Genomic DNA, 22185 nt, shown 5'->3' with positions numbered 1-22185 from the left:
TGCCAACATTCTGAGAAAAGTTCGTAGCTTGTTCTCAGATTGTTCCCGGAACATTGTAATCCATCAAGAATATTCCTTTCGTGTAGTTTGTGAATATTCAAAGAAAATTCCATCTAATGTTTTCAGAATATTCCCAGGCCATTTCAAAATAATCCAAGGATATTCCTTTCGTGATGCTTGTGAATATTCTTAGAACATTTTTGGCCAACGTTCTATTCGTTCCTAGAGTAGATGTTCATAATAGTCTGAATGAATGAACGAATGAATGAATTATTTCCTTATTCCAACAAATTATTTACAGAATATGTACACAAATATTTAACTTTATACTTATCAGCTTATCAGCCAGGCGGTGGCACGCTATCCATTGGACCACCGACCGAGACCGATGGCTCCACACCGTATCGTTGCGGTAATGGTGTTCCCTCAGCTAATCAGAAGGTGGTGTTCCACAGCTGCAGTCATCGTAGGCTCATCTATACCATAGAAAAAACATACTCCTCAAGGAGTATGTTTTATCTATGTCTATACCTCCCTTGAGTAAACTCCGCCCAAACGACTATATCCACTCAAAACTGAAACTCAAAAATGTTGATGAAAACCCGTGAAAACCATACTTTCTCCATAATACTATGTGTATAGGGGGAGAAAGTAACAACAAATGAAAACAGACTATAGAAAAACATATATTTTTATGAAACAGGGCCCAGGCCGCGGCCTAAAGGTCTAGGCTTATATCATAGATAAAACATACTCCTCAAGGAGTATATTTTATCTATGCTTATATCATTATCACTATCACCATTGAATATAAAACCATACTAGTGTTATATATTCAATGCTATCACCCTATCAATACTGACTACACTACGTTGTTTGTTGTTGTTGATTGAAGTGAAGTGAAGTGTGAGCCAGAGCAAAAGCCAAGTGGAGTGCGCCAACCAACCAGCTCGTTCGTAAATCGCTTTTCGCTTTTATTCTCAATTCTGTAAGAATTTCCACCATCTTGGATTTTTATTGTGCGTGCATTGTGCAACTAAAACTAATTAATTACTACAAAACTAAGTTTCATACCGGTCGTGTATCGTACGTATTACTCTTTCAGAATTTTAGCATCGACGTGGTTATAATGTGAGTAATCTCTTACTAATGTATTAGCACTAATCATACATGTTGTTTAACTGATGAAAATGTTGATAGTCTATCTGTAGTGGACGACGTTGATGCTAAGCTTTTGTCTAGGTAGTTCTACTATGTTACAATTCGGGATTTTTTTAGGAGCCAGTCCAAGTAAATTTTTTAGCACAAGATCAGTTTATCCATCCATGTAAATAATAATAGTTTAACTCAATTACATCCTTGCGCACACTCCACTAGGCCTATAGGAAATATTCCTATTTAGGCCCTAGGCCTAGTTTGTAGGCTATAGGCCTAGGTTAACTTATCTTTTAGCCTTAAGACCTATCTTATTAATGTTTTTGATAGGCCTAGGCCTAAGTTATTTACATATTTACAGCTTAGTTTTTGTTTCTTATGGACACGTAGGCCTACATGATTTAGATAACATAGCATTCAGGGTGCATGCCCGCATTACATTACAATGGAACCACTCATCAGGGTTGCCACCTTATGTTAAAGAAAAATCGGGACATGGCCCCCATCCCCCTTGGATTAACCCTCCGAGTGTCCATAGTTTAGGCCTTAATGTCCACCTATTTTTGGCCCCTTTGCAAGGTTTTATTAAAACGGATCTGAGAAGCTTAAAACAATGTCAATTCTAATGTTCTATATACCATTTTGTTTGGAAAATCATGGGCTTCAATATTATATATAAAACATAAGGAACATTTTTTCAAAAAAAAATTTTTAGGTAAAAAGAAAATATAATTTCGAAAATTTTCAAAAAAAAAATAAGTTCGCGCTCAATGAAATTGTATAAATTATAGGCCTATAAATATTTGAAAATAGCCACTTTGTTCTAAATTTAATGAGGATTACAAATATATAATCATATAGCGAGGTAAGTTATCAAATAAATAAGTTATGAGCGAAAAACGGATTTCAGTACATAGCGTTTAGCTAAGAATGCATAGCCTAACCATAGCTAGGAATCTGGCTGATAATTTACATCAATATCACTACCTACTTCTTCAGGATCATCAACCAGCACTTCAAAACCACTTAAATCTTCTTATAATGCACCACGTATATCACTACTTTTGATTTTTAACACTAAAACAATGATAAACGTAATAAAACACATCAGTCATCGGTAGGGGGGAACCTAGCTGTTTACAAATACACGCACGTCAGCTGTCTGCTACAATATTTTCGGAACTAAAATGAATAGCGCTTAGAGACAGACCTCTGGAGAAAGCTTAGAATATTACGGAAAGAACGATACCTAACTCGATCCAGTTCAATCCGATTCAGTCAGTCATAGAGCCTTCGCCGTAAACGATGTTTGTGCGTCATAAAAGTGACGCGTGACCCTACACAAAGTGTGTTGTGCGTCATTTTTATGACGCGTGACACTCGGAGGGTTAACATATGGTAGGCTTTAACCCTTAGAGTGCCAGGCGAGAAATAAAAGTAACGCTCAAAAAATGCCGATGATTTTCCCCAAAGGTCACGCTAAAAATGCCGAGCGCGATCTGGCGATTTTTAGGTTAAAATTTCGTAAAAATTGAATTTTCGATATTTCGACCAACGAAAATCGATGTATCGCATCTAGTAACTTTCGACTCAATGTTAATATATGGGTTAAAAGAATCCGAGTATCCATTCGGTTGTTATGACAACTGTTCGATCATTACGAAACGTTGGCACTTTTGGTTCGTTCTAAAAACGGCCGGACGTCGGCACTTTTGGCTTGTTTTAAAAACGTCCGGAGAAATTTGTCGATGCTTCGACACATAACCCACTTTGTGTAGTGTTTTGTGTCGATGCATCGACTCACAAACACTGTTTACGGCGAAGGCTCTATGATTGACAAAATCGGATTGAACTGGATCGAGTTAGGTAGCCTAAGTTTATCGTTTTATTTGTTAGATTCAGAGCTTTCTCCGGAGGTCTGTCTCTAAGCGCTTTTCATTTTAGTTCCGAAAATATTGTAGCAGACAGCTGATGTGTGTATTTGTAAACATCTTGGTTAACCTCGCACCGATGACTGATGTGTTTTACTAAGTTACGTTTATCATTGTTTTAGTGTTAAAAATCAAAAGTAGTGATATACGTGGTGCATTATAAGAAGATTTAAGTGATTTTGAAGGGCTGGTTGATGATCCTGAAGAAGTAGGTAGGCCTAGTGATATTGATGTAAATTATCAGCCAGATTCCTAGCTATGGTTAGGCTATGCATTCTTAGCTAAACGCTATGTAGGCCTACTGAAATCTGTTTTTTGCCCACAACTTATTTATTTGCAAATCTACTTCCTTATATTATTATATATTTGTAATCTTCATAAAATTTAGAACAAAGTGGCTATTTTCAAATATTTATAGCCCTATAATTTATTACAATTTCATTGAGCGCGAACTTATTTTTTTTTTTTGAAATTTTTCCAAAATATTTTTCTTTTTACTTAAAAAATTTTTTTGAAACTAATGTTCCTTATGTTTTATGTATAATATTGAAGCCCATGATTTTCCAAACAAAATGGTATAGGTATAGAACAGTACAATTAACATTGTTTTCAAGCTTCTCAGATCCGTTTTAATAAAACCTTGCAAATGAGCAAAAAATTGGCAGACATTGGGGCAAACAAGGGACACTCGGAGGGTTAATACGGGCATTAGCAACCAAAATCGGACCCTGCCACTCTTTATTAACTTACTCACTTCAACAACAAAACACAACTGGTTTCACGTTTAAAGTTTACTACCACTGGTAAGTAACTTACGGAACAGACGTTCAAACCCTTCACTGTGTACGAGTTGATGAGTGAAAATCTGTTTAGATTATGACCCTGATTTATGCAATATCAACTTGTGTCTAAGTCCAAAAGAGGCTCGTCAGAGTATTTTTTCAGAGCTTAGGCTTGTTCTTATGGTTTGGCACACATCTCCTAGTTCCAGTCTTCCTTCTCTCTAGGCTTGTGGTGGAGTTTTTTAAGCAATTTTTTTTTAAGTTAGAAGTTGATGGCCACAGATTAAAAACATTCCCGTGTTCTGGTCAGCATGCAACTCAAGGTATGTCCTGATTGACTCGCCGGCTTGTGCCGTGATTAGGCTGGTATTAGAGACACAATACTAATGCGTATTATTTGTCCTTGGCAAGAGCCTAAACCACACTGACTGGGCAAATAATGTATTGCGCGCTGTGTCCTCGGTAACACCACGGCATTCCATGCGTCACCGGGGACCCAGCCGCAGCGACTGTGCTAATCAGGTTAAGTTATCATTTAGTCCTACTAACTATATACTGTATTGTTGAAATATATTTTTTTTAATTCTTAATATTAATTACTTTGGAACTTGAATGTTTAAAAAGTTTACCCTCGTTTACAAAGCTAAATGTCTGTTAAGAGTAGCAGGTAAGCTGTATATTCAAGTCAAAGAAGTGTTTTTAAGCTTTCGTTTTACTCAAGGCTGTAGGGGAGAGTGGTACATACTGGGACGAAAATATTAAAACATTTTTTTCTTCAATGACAAACTTCATTTTTCATTTCATTTTTTTTTCAATGATTGTTGACTTAGAAGAACAATATTTACACAAAAATAAAGCACTTTTAAAACACTTTTAATGCTATTTTTTTTCAAAATTATTAACATATATTTAAAAGGCCAAAAACCGTTTGTCCCGCTTTATACCAGTTGTCCCAACATGTACCGACCCTGGTACAAGGTGGGACAGCAATATGGTACAAAGTGGGACAATAAATGGTACAATGTGGGACATCCTGTTATGCATATGAGGTATACATAAATAAGATAGTTTCAGACAAATTAAAAAATTATTGATATATGTGACTTGTAAAAACTTAGAGTACATAGTTAGTAATTTAACTAGGCTATAAGGCTCGAAATTGCTCCATCTTCTGCATGCTCCAAAAACTTCTTCTTCATGCAGCAAATCTTTGGCATTATGGACCTGAAAAAATATTTTTTTTTGTAAAATTCCACTATAATGTTCTTTATTGAATAACTATGATGTGAATGAATATGTCTATATTTTAAGAGTTAAATGTAGGTCTACTTTGGCATAAAACCGACCCCGCTAAAACTGTATTTTTATAAGTAGGTAAAAAAGTAGAAAGAAATTGTTTAATTGAAAATATAAGTATTAAACAGTTTAAAAATACCTAGTCCTAACACAAAATTGACAATGGTTGTGTTTCTGGGTAAACCGCGTTAGGGTTTACCGTGAAAAGTAAGTTAAGGGGTTTTTTTTAAACCTCGGTCCTATTCTAGGTAACCTACCAAGCAGATGAGGCATGTCATATATTTATATGGGTATGCTTGTATTTATAGCCTATTATGAATTGCTATAATAGTATAATAAATCAATTATAATTGCTTGTCCCACTATGTGTACCAATTTCCCACTTTGTACCACCTTATTTAACATTGTCCCACTATATACCACAAATATAAGTTTTACTCCAAACAGTGCAGCTCAGACATCCCTGACCTCCTTCTATTGAACAAAGAAGGTTTTTTAATGTTAGGCATATCATATTTAACCTGTTTATCAAACTAATTTCATAAGAAAATGATGATTGCTTACCTCAAAAATGTAACTTTTGAGACTATAGTTGTAGCAGACTGTCATTCAATACTTTCCAACATGACTGAAACTTCAGAACAAACTTAAAACACACTGTTGGCCATGACTTAACACTTTTGGAGGGTAACTGGCCACATGGCTTTGATGAAAAAAAAGTTATATGGAATGTCCCACTATATACCGTGTCCCACCTTGTACCACTCTCCCCTATTATATTTGGTTGTCTTTTTGATTTACCTACTGTGTTACAGCTGTCATTATGGACGCCACCAATGGCAATGACGACAATGTTACACTTACAATCCGACTCATCATGCAGGGAAAGGTCAGTTCAGAGTCAATTCTGTTTTATATAGTGTAAAAACTTCAGTTAAATTTAAGTACTTGCAGCTTTGGTTGGAAGATAAATTTGTTGTTCTTTAACACAAATTTATATAGGGCAATTCCATAAAATGGTCAACCTCTATACTTTTTTGTCAACTTTATCAAACCCATTACTGTTATACATTTTTGGAAAGCTCGTTAGTGTAGCTTTCCACTCATAACATTGGTTACAAAAAAAAAAAAAAAATAAAAAATATATACATGTTTTTTTATAGACTACCGTTTTTTGTTTTTTTCACTCCGATTTACAACCATGTTGGTTATTTTCATAACCAACAAACAAAATTTACTCAAATAAGCCTTATGAATTATTTTTTTGATAGTTTAAGAGTAAAGCTAAATATTAATGCAATTTAGAATTAAGAAAAAGGTTTTCTGTCCACCCTACAGATGTTTAACATTAAGAAAGATTAAATTCTACGTCCGACACCAAAAATGTACGTTTAGTTTTACTGTGGCTAGATGGATTTTTTTTAAAGCTTGAAAACTAGTATGCAAAGCAAGTTTACATAGGTCTAAATGATCCATGTTTGGAAAAAAATCTATCATGTATGGTTTTTTTTTAATCATGGTGTCGGACGTAGAAAATATTTCCTACGTCCGACTCTACGTCCGACACCAAAGTACTAAAATTGGGTAGTGTATGTTAAATACCGTAACATGCTGCATATACTATAAAACCCTAAGTTGAGTTTTTATCATAGTACTCAATTAACCTGCACTAAAGAACCTTTAAGTTTAGTTAGATGTAAAATTTATCCCACACAATGTTTGTGTGTGCTCTTATCATGAGAATATTCGCTTATTATTAGTGTCTCTAGAACCACACACAGGACTTTCAACCACTTTTAAATCATTTATTGACAAAGTTGTTTGTGACTCGCAATCAAAACTATGCATGACTAGAGGATGCCATCTATGCGTCAATCTGATTGATTTGTACAAACCAAAAGGGGAAAATGTACCCCTAAAGTACTTACAGTGGCAGAAGGTTGATGGGCACGTGCAGAAAATCGAAATATTGAGTTCGGTTGAGGAAGCATTTTGTGAGTTGACAACTCAGTTGAAACCTTTCTTGATCCATACTTACGTCAAGAGGAGACAAGCTAATGAGTTCTAGAAGATCAAAACACGCGTAAATGGAAATGAAATTTTACTTCAAATGGATTTTTCAGAAAATGCGACCATTCTACACCAAAATGAAATACAGTCAGCACATTGGACCCATAGCCAGGCTACTGTCTTTACATCGTATGCTTGGATTGCGGAAAATGTCAGTCAAAGCTGTGTTATTGTATCTGATGATCTGGAGCACACAAAAAATCAAATTTACTGTTATTTGAACTTCTTGCTACAACAACTAAAATCAATCCAACCAGATATTACTAAGGTCAATGTATTTTCTGATGGAACATCAGCTCAATTCAAGAATCGCTTTATGTTTTCAGTTCTCCCTTTTCTACAGAGTAAGTTTGAGGTTGAGATCCACTGGCATTTCTTTGCAACTTCCCACGGCAAAGGTGTGGTTGACGCCATAGGAGGAACCGTTAAGAGAAGTGTTTGGAACTATTGCAAAGCCAATGCAGGTCATGTTCTGAGCACAGCAGAAGATTTTGCCGAGATTGCTGCTTTAAGGAACCCCAATGTTTTAGTTAAGTTCATTTCAAGTAAGGATATTCAAGAAGCAGTGATTGAGGGTCTGCAAATATGGGAGTGTTCCGTACCAGTACCTAACACTCACAAAGTCCATTATGTGACGGCAGCTGGATCAAAAGATTTCTTAATTGTAGGCGACACAAGCGACGATTTAGTAAAAAGAAAAGTAAAAATTGTTCAAAATCCGGAGTCTTCGGACAGTGATGACTCAGAACAGGAGTATGGCGAGCGTTTCGAAATAGAGAGAAATGACCTAAACCTTCAGGATTTAGTGCCTCAAAAAGACTGGGTTGTGGTTAAATACGATAATGATTACTATCCAGGTGAAGTACAGTGTTGAACAAAATGAAGCCAAAGTGAAAGTAATGCATTGCTCCAAGTCAGGTGCATACTATTTCTGGCCAACTGATGAAGACTGTATTATGTACAAAGCCAAAGACATTGTGAAGAAAATTGAGCCTCCTGAACCTTACGGAGGAACAAGAGACCACTATAAATTTAAAAGTATCATCGGTCCACTTCCAGATGTGCTCCCTTGAACCTTGAACACATTTTCTCATGTCTTACTTTTAGGCATATAACCCAAAGTGCCCATGAATTTTTCATTTCATTATTTTTTTTAAAGAGACTAATTTTTAGAGAATGGGTAATTTGTAGGAATTAAGAAGCTGTAACTTTTTTAAGTTAAATAAGCAAAATATCTAATAAAAGATGTAAAGTGTTTATCAGTCTTTTACTTTTTCCCTGAAGGTAAAATGTCAAACCATATTGTGCAACGTAAATGTTCGAAATTTAAATATTTTAAACCCAGGTATAGAGGATTTTAGTAATTTTATTTGCTCAGGCTCATTTAAATGCATGAATAAATGTTTAAAAGGGTTCATATAAAATTGTGAACGTTTTTTTACATTTAATTACTACCTATTATTTGTAAATCTAAAAAAAATCACACAACCTACGTCCGACACCAAAAATTCTACGTCCGACGCCGTAGGAGATTTTTTTTTTGTGTCAAAACTATTGAACCAAAAAACTTGAACCTAGGCTCTTTTTAAAGCTAATAAGTTTCTTTACATCCATGATTTTTTCTGTTGTTTTATCTCTTTAAAATTCACAGATTTTTAAAGTCAAATAAGGAAAAAAGAAATATTGATTTTGTGCACTCTACGTCCGACACCGCAGAAAAAAATTTGTTTAGCCATTAAAGATTTTAAAATTTAAAAAATGTTACATATGAAAATGTTCTTAAAGAACTGTTCTTTCAAATAAAAATACTAAAGATTAAGGTTTTTTACAAAAAGTAATTTTAAAGCATTAAAATAGCAGAAAAATGTGTCTGAAATCTACGTCCGACACCGTGGAATTGCCCTATATTTTAATATAGGCCTAGGCCTTTCCATTGAATAATAATTTATGTTTCATTATAATTTCTTAAGTTTACTGTAGTGAATTGTTTATCAGGCTAGAACAGGACCTATTTGTTTGCTAAGACTAAGAATCGATCATTAATTTGAAAAAGAGTTTTGAAAGTGAAGAATCCAATTTTGTACAGTATAGTTTTGCAAAAATCTCAATGATTTTAATAGTCTCAAATTGATTTATTGCTTAACAAATTTTGATTAAATAGATTTCATTTTGATAGTAATATTAAATATTATTGCAAGCTCTTTCTGGATTCTCATTTCCTAAATTATTTTAATCCAGAGGATCTTATTCAATTGTATTATTTTTGTTTTAGGAGGTCGGGAGCATTATTGGCAAAAAGGGAGAGATTGTGAAACGGTTCAGAGAAGAGGTGAGTTTGTTTGCTGTCAGATTAAAATTCTCTTCACGATCCTTGATAAATTCTAAGTTGTCCATTAGACTAGATTTAGTTGTAAGCTAATTCCAAAGTTATATTCTGTTTATTTGGTTTTATAATATTTTTTCCTTTAAAATTGTTGCCTACATTTAATACTTTTTTTAGTTTCTTAAAGAACGAAATAATAATATTATGCATAGACCTATTACTATTGATACACATTATTTAAGGTATTTTCTCTCTAGTTGACTTATGAGAATAAACTTTTAAATTAATGAGAAACAAATATATTATAGAAAGGAATCCATAGGCCCTTATTTTATTTTTCTTTCATCACACAAAAACGCAAAGACTGCAATATTAAAAGTATCAAACATATGATCTTGAGACAATGCACATTTAAACAGTGCTAAATTGTCAATGTTCCAATGATTACTATCATATCAGTTCCCACCTATGGTAAATTTTGGAAATATTTCCCTATAGACCTGTGTTTCCACTGTGTGGAATAGTGTATAATTTGGTAAACAAAAAACCGTTATGCAACAAAATCATTAGTTTCAATTGTCATAAATTCAGATGCAACTCTCTAATGCAAGTGGAAGCTGCCATTTTGCTACATAAATGAATTTCCTAAGTTTCAGTCTACAGTCTCAAAGCCGATTTGGAACTTAAAACTCACTCCTTTTTAGCCCTTGCACAATTTGCATCTCATTTACTGATTTAGTTGATCTGTAAATTAACAACTTTTTTCTGCCAACAAAATTTTCCTGTAACAGAAAACAAAACTGAACTCATGAATCTCTGTTTATTGGTTAGTAGTCTACAATGTGGTTTGCATTGACTTTAGACTATTGGAAACATATAATTTTACTGCTATCAAAATCATTATAGGCCTACCGTAAGGGTTACACTGAGCTACAGTAATATTGTATGTGTAAGTGTTTTGTGTTATTTGAGGCTTGAGTCTGCAATTTAAGACCTTCAACAAGCTCCCATTACAACCATGGGAGCTGGTTCAAATCTGAGATAAACTAGCTAACCCCCCCCCCATGGAATCATTATGGAATCATTATTCTTGTCGTAGTAGCCTAAAAGTATGTAATGGAAAATTGCACTCCTACCAAGTGCGTAATGACGTTCTGTGATTATATTTTTGTTGTCTGAGTTGTAGACTTCTTTCATCAGTCTTCCTTAGGCAGTGACCAAGTTATGTAAAATTTTCATTTATGACTGAAAAAGAGATTGATTGGGCATATCTCTTTGAGGCTACGGAGGACATAGTAAACCCTGGTTGTCCTTAACTCGATCGGCAAGCAAGGGTTTCTCAACTTTTAACACTGTTCTGCATTGTACGGGTTCACCCATGTGGGACTAATTTTGTATATTTTTATTTTAGTAATTGCAGTCCTAAATTGTACATAGGCTATAATATTTGTAAAATGCCTTTAAATAGTTTATTTGCAACAAAATAAAATAAATTTTGATTTGATTTGTCTTGATGGTTACAACTGTTGATCACCCACTGCAAAGCCTGAAAGCTGCTGAAGCTGAAAGCCTGAATGTTCTTCAAACTTGTGTATATTTTCTACATTGTAACAATGTTGTCCTAACTTCAGATTATGTTAACTTTCCCACATTTGTAAACATCATCGAACAATTTAAATCTTAGCAAAAAAAGTTTCTTAACATAACTGAAAGATTGATTCTTGATGCAGTCTGGAGCCAGAATCAACATATCAGACGGATCATGTCCTGAGCGCATTGTCACCGTCACTGGACAGACAAACGCCATCTTCAAAGCCTTTCAACTCATCTGTAAGAAACTGGAAGAGGTAAAGATATTTGATTTTTGCTGTAGCTTTCAGTTTGCCTGAATAAATTAATGCAGTAGGTAGTGTGGATATCTGAATACAATCTGTAACTAATTAAGCCTATTGTAATCTTGTATTAACTTGATTCACAATGTTATTTGGTGTCTGCCTCCACAGTTTCAGGAGCTGCACGGGATGGGTGGAGGAGGTGGAGTGAGTCGTCCACCAATCACATTGCGGCTCATCGTACCTGCCTCGCAATGTGGCTCTCTCATCGGCAAGGGCGGTTCCAAGATAAAGGAGATCAGGGAGGTAGGAACTGTCAAATTCATCACTTGTTTAATTTTTAGTGTGGGCTAGTAACTGTTTTTGTGTTGAGTCAACTCGATTATCAAAACAAAAATTTAAGAATTAGGTAGAGTATTTTTTGTAACAAGTTTAACGATTATTTTTAGCATATGCAGGCCTACAGTTAAGACACATTCATGTTATCCTCTCTCATCCTGTTATGTATTCATGTTATTTTGTTGGATTGTTTCAGTGAGCGCTAATTTCTTTTGGATTTCTTTAACTATTTGGGAATTTTTTAGATTAACAGGAAAGCTTGATTTTAGTCTGCGGAAACGTCAAAATCATGATTGAATTCCACAGTCTTGGCGAGGTTGAGAACATCGGTCCTTGGTCACTGTGAGATTGTGAACATCATCTGTAGTCGTGGTTAGATCTATTACATCTTCCTCAGTCACGGCAAAATCGTGAACATCTTTTAAGGTTACTGCATAATTTCGAATCTGAGGTTACGGCAAAATCGAGAATATCTTCTGCGGTCACAACATAATCATGATCATCTTCCATGGTCATGGCAAAATTAAGATCATCTTCTGTGGTCATGGCAAAATAAATGGTGAACATCTTCCACGGTCATGGCAAAATTGACAACATCTTTCACGGTCACGGCAAAATCAAGAACATCGTCCGAGATTACTTCAAAATTAAAAACATCTTTTGAGGTCACAGCGACATCATTGTTTCATTCAATCGCACATCTTCGCAAATACTTTCTGCAGTTTAAAATGCGCTTAGTTCTACTGGATTCGATTCGAGAAATTGGTAAGGTCACCAACTCCCATCCCATCTGATTTTAAATTTCCATTCCGTTTCTTATCCCTCGAGTCATATCTGTAAGAAAAAAATATTTATAAGAAAATATCTATAAGAAAGAAAATATGGACCAGAAAATATCAATGACTCGCAGCACGCTGACCCTTAGTAAACTACACAATTGGTGACTTACAATCAATCACGACTGGGAAAACCAAGCTTTTCTGCCGAGTAAACCAAGAAATAACATAACATTTTTCCAGGAGTTCTGTGATTACCCTGTAATATATTTATTGTGCTGTCTTGTAACAGATCACCAGTGCCAACATCCTAGTTGCATCTGACATGTTGCCCAACAGCACAGAGAGAGCGGTCACCATCACCGGCACCAGCGACGCCATCACTCAGTGTATCTTCCACATCTGCTGTGTCATGCTCGAGGTAATTCTTGCATTCCTGGATGATAAAGAATGTCTATTGTGAATTGCAAAGTTTACATTTATAACTAGGCCTACCTGAATTTGTAATGCTAAGCTGAACTCACTGCTTTCTTTTAAGTTTTCTAGGGGGAGTTTCCCCAACATTTTCGTTTATTTGTAGAGTTGAAGCTTTCCAAAACTCCTCAATACTGCTTTCATGGTTTTCAGCGACTGGGAATTCCGGGAAAAAAGGGAGTTATGCTGTGAAAAAACCGGGAAATATGTGTGAAAATGGTATTATTCGGGGGTTTTCTGTGAATTTTAATTGATATCATTAAGTAAGTTTTTTTTTTTGAGGAATTTTATAGTTACTGGTATAACATTTTTTGAGCCACATCATCTGTTCCTTTCAACGTAGATTTATTTATTATTTATTTAGCTGGAAAAATTATCTGAAATGTCTACCTAAAACCTTAATCTTGTTTTCTTGTATGCATACTATATTTTGATGAGTTGGTTTAGTATAAAATGTTTAATGTTTAAAGTTAATGTTTAATGTTTGCAGAGTCCGCCTAAAGGAGCGACCATCCCGTATCGCCCCAAACCCCCCATGTCTGGCCCCGTAATACTGGCTGGTGGACAGGCATACACCATACAAGGCAACTACGCTGTGCCTGCCAATGGAGAGGTAACTCAAACAATACATAAAGAACTTGTATATTGCAAATAATATGTACTTCGTAAATAAATTGTACAATGAATAAAAGATAAATAAAATTTAAACTTATCAGTGAAATTGACGACTAGTCGTATGATAGATACCCAATATGAATAAATACCTGATATCAATATGAATAAATCTGATTTTAAACCCAATTTTTTTCATTTTATTTAACATTTTTAAGATTGAAACAATAATAATTGTTCTGTTATCAGTTCTTTACTTTTGCTATCAGTCGCAAATAGTCTACTGTGGTCTGTACAAAGCAGTGATAACACATTCATGGCAATGAACTCACTACAATTTCATAAAATATTTTATTCATTCACCCTTTTATCTCACCATTGCTAACTTATTGTAAATTTTCTTTTTATTTCAGATTTTAAACATGTTAAGTAAACTCGCAGGAGCTGAATTACAAAAGGCGTAAAGAAAAATTGTTATATATTGCAAATGTAAAAATGTAGCATTAAATCATTATATTTTATTTAGTTTTTTTTTTAGTTTTTTATAGGTTATTTTTAAAGGTATTTAGTTATTTAGCCGTATTTTTATGTTTTAGGCCTATATTTTGTGTTAAAAATTGGTGTTCTCAAGTTTTTATACCTTATGATGATTGTTTTTTAATTATTTTGCTGAAAGTTAAATAACATCCTGACTAGCTTAAATAAAGTGGGTAAGGCATTTCCAATAACCTTTTTTCAGGAAATCAATGGCAGGTTTTTATGATTACTGTTATCTTAAAATCTAATTTGGTGGCAATGACTTGGGCGAAGCCGGACCAACGATCTGCGCCTCGGCGTACATTTGGCTGTTGTCTTATTTGTTTCCAAATAACTAGAATTTTTATGGTTATGATTAACCTTGGCTTTGGGGGTGTGGTTCAAAAGAGGTTTACCATAGTATTGCTAAACTATTTGCTGTAAGATCAACTTAAATTACCATTTAAAATTGCTAGACATTTTTGTAATTTAATAATTTTTCTAAATGATTAAATGCCTTAAATTATGTAACTAAGATAAACCAACCATAATTACAGTACATAATAATGTTTAACTTTAGAAGTTACTTGAAGTAAATATTATTGCATGTGGCAATGTCCAAACCATTGTCTTTTGAATATTGGAAACTCCATTGCTGATCTGTTGATCCATCCAGGAAATAACACTGTAAGTTAAATAAAAGTATATATATTTATTTTTAAAATAAGTAGCCATCACTATAGACAATCTTGATTCACACTGGGACAGGTGAAGGGTAGAGTTGGAAGGTAGCAGTAAAATATGTAATTTCAGAATTTTGAGAATTTTCTAATGATAGTTTATCACATTTTAAAATAAGTTATCTAGAGTTAACCAGATAAATTTAGTAGGATAGATCATTTGTCCCCTTCAACAGTTGTTTGAAATAATCCAAGATGGCCTCTAGCCTCCAAGGACTCTTAAGCTTTGAAAAATAAAGATGGCCGCCATTTTGAGATTATACCAAGTAGAAACTTGATGCTTTGCAAAAAAATATTACCTCAAGTGGTTATCCAAATTTATGGGAAGTTATGTAAAAAAGAAATACACACTGACAGACAGATAACGAAGCGAGATAGCACATGTGTTTATATGACATTTTTTGTTTGCTTTGACCTAACGAACATGACCACGGAGTTTCGAGAGAGAATTTCGAAACACCCTGTATATATTTAATGAACTACCAGTAACAATAAACATTCAAAGTCAACTTAATTTGTTAAGTATTCTATTTTATTCTGTCATTAGGCCTATATATTAATAACTAGCTGTACCCGCGGGCTTTGCCCCATTTAACTTCATACGTGAGCTCGTTCGCATGGCTCAATCACGTCCTGGTTGAAGTTCGTTCGCTACGCTCACTCACCTTTAGGTTGGAGCTCGCTCGCTGCGCTCACACGTCCTGGTTGAAGTTCGTTCGCTATACGCTCACTCATCTTTAGGTTGGAGCTCGTTCGCTGCGCTCACTTGCCTTCAGGTTAGCTCGTTTGCTACGCTAACTCGCCTCCAGGTTGAAGTTCGTTCGCTACGCTCACTCACCTTTTGGTTGCAAATTAGCTGTTGTCATGAATTAAAAAAATAATAGTGCTGCACCCTGCTGGTAATCCTTGTAACTAAAATGCTATTGAACATCATAAAATAGAACCAACTTGTTTAATTGAAACAGCTGTTAAGATTCATTTATTCCTTTTAAATATGAAAAATCATACGGTTAACATGGGAAACTCCAGAGCCACTGGGGCGGAGCCCAAGATTCCGATCAGGATAAAAACAACTTAGTTTTCCTATTTAATGCCTAAAGAATCAGTGTACCAAATTTCAGCCTCCTAGTTAAATGGGAAGTGGGAGAATTAGTGATGAGTGAGTGAGTGAGTGAGTCAGTGAGGGCTTTGCCTTTTATATATATAGATGTAATTATCAGAATGATTGTTTTTATCAGTTCGGTGTTAAAAATTCAATTGCTTTCGGAAATATGAATTTAATTTCTCAAGATGCAAAATAAAAGTGTTCTCTGCATCCATTGAATGAATATAAATTTTTTTTTATGTTTGTCAGGCGTAAAAACTAAGCTAATTGCTTTTCCTTAATTATTCTAGTGTTCTAGAGGGTATGAATAATTTTCTTCTACCCCTCCTTAGTTGCAGAAACAGTAAACTTATTGTTGAATATTTCCCTGATTCATTGTATTAAGTTGGTTACATTGTGACAGGCTGGGGCTGGTCCGTTGGCCGGATTGGCAGCACTTGGTCTTGGTGGACTCAACTCAAGTGGCGGCGGATTAAATCCTGCAGGTAAATTGAAATAAAGCTTGGAAATTAAATAAAAAGATGTCTATAACCGTTCAAAACATATACCCTTATATTGTTTTAACACAACGCTATATACATAAGAACCCCTTATGTACATTAGAATAGCCAAAGGTTGGATAGCAAGTAGAGAAAAAAATCTCTTTTGTTCAAGTAAAATAGTGTACCTATTAACTTCACACAAAAAACTATAAATACTTTGTACAAACTACTCTTGCTTACATCACGTCTGCTTGTACTCAAATTGAGACTGTGACAACTATGTAAATCCATTGTGCAATTTGGCTTGCCTCATTCGTTTTGTTGTTTGGCTTGAGAAAAAAGAACTTTTTGACTCCCAATAGTGAATTCTAAGTAATTAGTCAGGCATGAAAACTAGTTTAAAACTGCATTACAGGCTGTAGTACCGACTTTTCCGGCACCCCTACAATTAAGGGAAAGTATGAAAATGCCTGCCTTTGGTAAACTGTTACCTATTTGATTTGTCATAGTCATAGCCTACTTCAGATGATATGAATTTTTAAATATTATCAGCTGTCTGTTTTACTAGTCCAATTTTTGTAGTTTTTAATATTAATGAGAATGTTGCATGTTCTATCGTTTAAATTTGTTTTTACATTGTATTATAACTTAGATTTTCCTTAAACACTAATAATTCAAGTACCCATTCCTCCCACACCGTAGTCCAAGACGCTAAAGACTAGGCTAGCAACATAGGTTTAGATCAGTAGGCAGCGGCATGGGAAAATTGAATGTTTACAACAAAAATTACTGTATGAACACAACCTAAGCAAGTTTTTATGAGTCAAAGTGGAAATTTAGTTGCCATCACAAAACTAATATTGCCATGATAAAATGTTAAATTGGTTTAGGATTGCATTTAACCCCAGTGCTAACGAAAGTCAACAAGCAATAGTAAAACAGTGATAAAACTTTTTTTGGAGCTCAACAACTTTTGTAAGGAGTACTTAAACCTCAACCTTGAGTAGGTAATTGTAAAAACTTGAGTTTACCCCTACAGTTTAGTCTTTAGAATCTCTAGTATGTTGATTAGCTAAAATTCATCAAGTAAAATAATTGTTTAGGCTATGTTTTCCAAAAGAAATGTTTTGCCAAATGAATATAGAAGGAAGTGACAAAATTTTGTTTGCAATAAAAAAGGTTTGGACGCTAAATACTAGGACCAAAAATGTCAAAAATTTTCAATTGTTGCAGCCTTAGCTGCACTGGCTGGGAGTCAGCTGAGAACTAACAACCAGAAGAACAACACACAAAACAACACAAACCAGCAGACTCATGAGATGACTGTGCCTAATGATTTGATTGGCTGCATCATTGGCAAGGGAGGCACCAAGATTGCGGAGATCAGGTAGATACCAGTAATCTGTTCCACTTTTGTTCACTATACTATACATGCAGGGTCTCCCCACTCTATCATGAAACAACCTGGCAAACCTTGAGAAAGTAATGAGCCAATTCCAATCCTCGATTCCACAAAACTATTAATAACAACAGTATTGAGAAAACTTTGATTCTACAGACTTTTGTGGCCTTGGATTTTCCGTGGAATCATGATCATCTTATGCGACACAATGATCTCATGCTCCTACGATATCGATGTCAGTGGTGAATTTCCATTTTCCAAACATGTAAACTTAACATAACGCTTTCATTAATATCCTTGATTCCCACCTCGAAAAATTGTTAATTTATTTTTAAAGTTCATTTATCACGTTGTCATCATAATAATCCATCATTGCAAAACTATTGTGCTTTTCTTTGGATACAAAGAAATCATCATCGTCTTGCACGGTTGCAGGAGACTTCCCCAATGATCATGGAGACATTGAAAAAACAGACATTTCAATTGAAAAAAAATAAAATAAAAAACATGGATCTCTCCCATGGTAGCGGAGACATCATAATAGCCTTCCCCAATCGTGGCGAAAAAGGAATTTTTTTACTGTGCACTCTTTGCAGATGCTTTCTGAAGTTACAAGGGTTTGATCGGTTGAGTTTCTTTGTAAGCTAGAAGTTTCAATGGATATTACTACTTGCACCAATGTTCTTAATGTAATGTTTTGTATGGTTCACAGACAGATCAGTGGAGCTATGATCAGGATAAGTAACTGTGAGGAGACCAGGGAGGGAGGTTCTACAGACAGAACCATCACTATCACTGGCAACCCTGATGCCGTCGCGCTAGCACAGTATCTCATCAATATGAGGTGAGGCACATTACCTTGAAACATTTAAATTTGACTCTTCATTGCCATGTCTCTGTAAGCTTAAATCAACAGTTTAAGATTGTAATTTCAGGATTTTATTTTTGCAAACCATGATACAGAGTACAAGTGACAGAGACAAGTAAGATTACACAGAGTGCTTGATTGGGACGGATTCCAGTATATTCAGTTGATTCAAACAAATAAAACTAGGTTATTCTGCACAGTCTTAAACGTTAAATTTTTTTCAAAGCTCTTTGTAGGTCAGTTTCTGTGATACTTCAGACCAGGTTTACAAGTAAAAGGTCAACTAATGCCTATCTTGTTTGCCATACCTTTTACTCGTATACACCAATAAGCTGTAACCTTTTTTCTTTTTAAAAGTTGTTGATAATAGGTTACTACATAATAGTTCTCATCTAATAACAGATTACTTCATACTAGTTCCCATCTAATAATAAGTTACTTCATACTAGTTCCCATATTTAACAGGTTACTTAATACTAGTTACAATTGTGGAACAGACTGCTTAACACCTGTTTTGTAACTAGATTGCATTTGTGATGTTTTTTTTAGTGAAATACTTGTAAAATACAGGTCTAAGTGCAATGTGCACGTGCATTATTGTTATCTGTACCGGAATTTCCGAATTTCTTTAGTGTGGAGCTTCAAAAAGCCAACCTGGAGGCCCAGAACCCATCAGCGTCTGGTTCTACAGCATCTAACTCCACCTCGGCCTCTGGCACTCCTAACCCCCTGGCGTCTGCCATCCCTCTGGCACAGCTATTGGCCAAGCCCGGAGCTCTGAATGCCCTCTCCTCTCTGACAGCGCTGGGTGGCCTCACTGACTTCCTGGGGGGCAGCAACCCCCCTGTGCAGACGACAGGCGTCCACCGCAGCAAGACGTACCAGCCGCGGGCACCACGTAGCCCCAGTGGTGGCGATGGCAAGGTCAAGAGCGAGAGGAGCAAGTTCGCACCATACTGAGACTAGATGTATTTCCTGCTAGGTGGGTTATGTGACAGGTTGGGAAAGTGTTTGAAGGAATTTAGGGCCATATTTTGAAACTCGGTTTTGATGGTAGGAAAAATGAGATGAGGACAATAGGTGATAGTTTTAATTACTTTCCAATAGTCTGACCTTTAAATCCTTTAACTTTTATATAAAGGTTGGTAAAGTGTTGTTTAAAAAAAAACTGTAGTGTCTCTATTTTGAAGCTGCAGGTAACAAAGTTATAGGCCTAGAGAGTCCTAGAGGGCCTAGAGAGGGGGTGACCTTAGAGGGTTTAGGGTAGAAAAATTAAAATAAGGAGAAAAATAGATTATTTAAAAAATGTTAAAGGTTGACTTTTTCTTAAACCTTGATATGTAAATTGTGCATCTATAAACAAAGTTGAAGCTCTTTCTTGTTTTTGACAATGATTAAATTTGACTGTGGAATATAAAACTAATTGGGAAACCTTTTCTCATGAGAATGAAATTCCATTAGTATTTTCTAATTATATTATTGAGTATGATTTATATGTTTTGAGAGTAATGGTTATGACTTTTGTGGTAGTTTGGATTAGGCCTTTAACAATTACCTTGAAATATTAAAAACCCTAAGAACTCAAAGAAGAGGCAAAGAATCAGCCAAACTACCTTTAGGAAAGCTATATAAAGATAAGATATATTTAAATAATTTTTCTAAGATAGTTTTATTACTCTTATTTTTCAATGAGATACCTTGGGATCTTATCAGTGTTGAGCTTCAACGTGGAGTTAATATTATTTTGCAATTTGTTACCTCTATAAAAAAGTTATTTATTCATTTCTTCTTTGATTGAAATTTATAAAAAAATAAGGAGTACTAAGGTTGAGTATAACTTTATGATTTTCAAAACTAGGTTTAAAAAGTAACTTTAAATTTATTTTTATCATACTATAACTAAGCTGAAGACTAGTCACAAAATCAGCTACATAGCATATCACCTATCCTTACCCCTTAACCCTTAACAAATTTGTAATTGCAACCTGCTAACGTTCACAAGATTATTTTTAATTTATTATTATTTCATAAGCTTCCTCTAACACATGTTGATCACTCAACGTCGTTTTTTGTCAACTTTTTTCAAAAGAATTGTTTTCAATTAAACTATTCTTAATGTATTTACAAAATAACAATATAAGAGAGTTCAATTTGATTCAGGTTTTGAACATTGCTGTCCTCCCTAGCTGCAAGTTTTGTCAGTATAATGTTACATTTTAATTCTTATTTTTGTCTTATAATGATCGTCACTCATATTATTTATGTTTTATCTAACTTTTGAATTGTTTTTGCATCAGGTTATTTTCTAAGGTCATACTTTATTATCTTTTTTGTACGTTGATTTTCGATTGTCCAAAAACTTAACCCTGTCAGTTTTATCGTTACTGAGGCCACTTAAGTTTACTTCTACATGTATGTTTTCTATTAACATAGATATATAATTTTTTTATTTAATTTCAAACAATATTTCAGTTTTTATATTCATTATTTTACTACCTATTGCTGCAGAATGTTATTTTAATTCTTTCTAAGATGTGTAGGTTATGTTCTCTAGGCATTTGACATGTGTCGCGGTTTTGTGTTTTTGTGTTAGCATATACACATAGGTTAGTGCCTAACCTTTCCATTCCTGTATTATATCATGTGTTATAAATCCATGTAAGTTTCAACTCAGCCTGTCATTTCATCCTCATCCTGTATCCGTCATCTCTTTGATTTGAATCGCCGTTTCCACCTGATTGTTCTTTCCAAAACCTCTTGGGATATTCCTACGATCGAGTCATCTGGCTGCAGATTCGATCAATTACCTAGCCTCACCTAACCTGACTTTTGAATGTTTTTATTTTACTTTTAGGAATTGGCATTTAAAGTCAATATGTGAAATGTGAGAAAATCAAAGGGATGAAAGTAAATGTAAGATTTTAACTGTTTAATTAAATTCAATTTTATACAAAGATTATTAATATTGCTATGTGCAAGTAATGTTATTAATCTTCAATTTTCAATCTTGATGCAGCACTTGGGTGGGATATCATATATTATTATCACTGAGCAGATCCAAGGCCACACTAAAAAAACAGGCCGTAATGCTCGTCAAGCATGACGTCACGATAGAAGACGGCAATGACGTAGGTATTTATTTATTTATTTTCCAAGGAAAGATTAAAACAAGCAGCTGATCACAAACGGCAAACATTACGTCATTGCCGTCTTTTATCGTGGTGTCATGCTTGATGAGCATTACGGCCTGTTTTTTTAGTGTGGCCTTGGTAAATCACACCATCATAAACTACTAGTAAACATAATACAATCATCTGGCATATCTTTTATGCTGTGGGCTTTAACTAACACCAAACAAAGTCTTTTAATGTGAGAGATTGTTCGTGTAAATTTGGTTGATACTTATTTATTAAAATTGCAAATCTAGTAACATAACAAAAACCACAAACTAAAATATATGTATTCGTTTTGAAGCTTATCTA

At 34.6% G+C, this 22185-nt stretch overlaps 1 protein-coding gene across 2 annotated transcripts; it reads left to right on the top strand.

The window, feature by feature from the left end:
- The first annotated feature begins 973 nt into the window (after positions 1–973).
- On the top strand, positions 974–21372 carry LOC128999616 (poly(rC)-binding protein 3-like). Of its 2 annotated transcripts, none has more exons than XM_054426203.1 (11): positions 974–1131; positions 5980–6053; positions 9507–9563; positions 11288–11404; positions 11561–11695; positions 12797–12925; positions 13469–13591; positions 16355–16436; positions 17667–17820; positions 18548–18679; positions 19336–21372. In XM_054426203.1, exons 2-11 carry the CDS (start codon positions 5988–5990, stop codon positions 19661–19663), a joined length of 1323 nt encoding a protein of 440 aa, XP_054282178.1. In that variant the 5' UTR covers positions 974–1131; positions 5980–5987; the 3' UTR covers positions 19664–21372. The 2 variants fall into 2 exon arrangements, with proteins under 2 accessions (XP_054282178.1, XP_054282177.1); XM_054426202.1 differs by having other exon boundaries at positions 17664–17820.
- Positions 21373–22185: the final 813 nt, after the last annotated feature.

This window comes from Macrosteles quadrilineatus, unplaced genomic scaffold, assembly GCF_028750875.1.
Source record: "Macrosteles quadrilineatus isolate MER2022 unplaced genomic scaffold, UCM_ALF_1.0 Scaffold_8__2_contigs__length_117827958, whole genome shotgun sequence".
Classification (NCBI taxonomy): Eukaryota; Metazoa; Arthropoda; class Insecta; order Hemiptera; family Cicadellidae; genus Macrosteles; species Macrosteles quadrilineatus.
The sequence above is the reverse complement of the archived record's forward strand: the minus strand, read 5'-3'. Positions and strand labels throughout refer to the sequence as shown.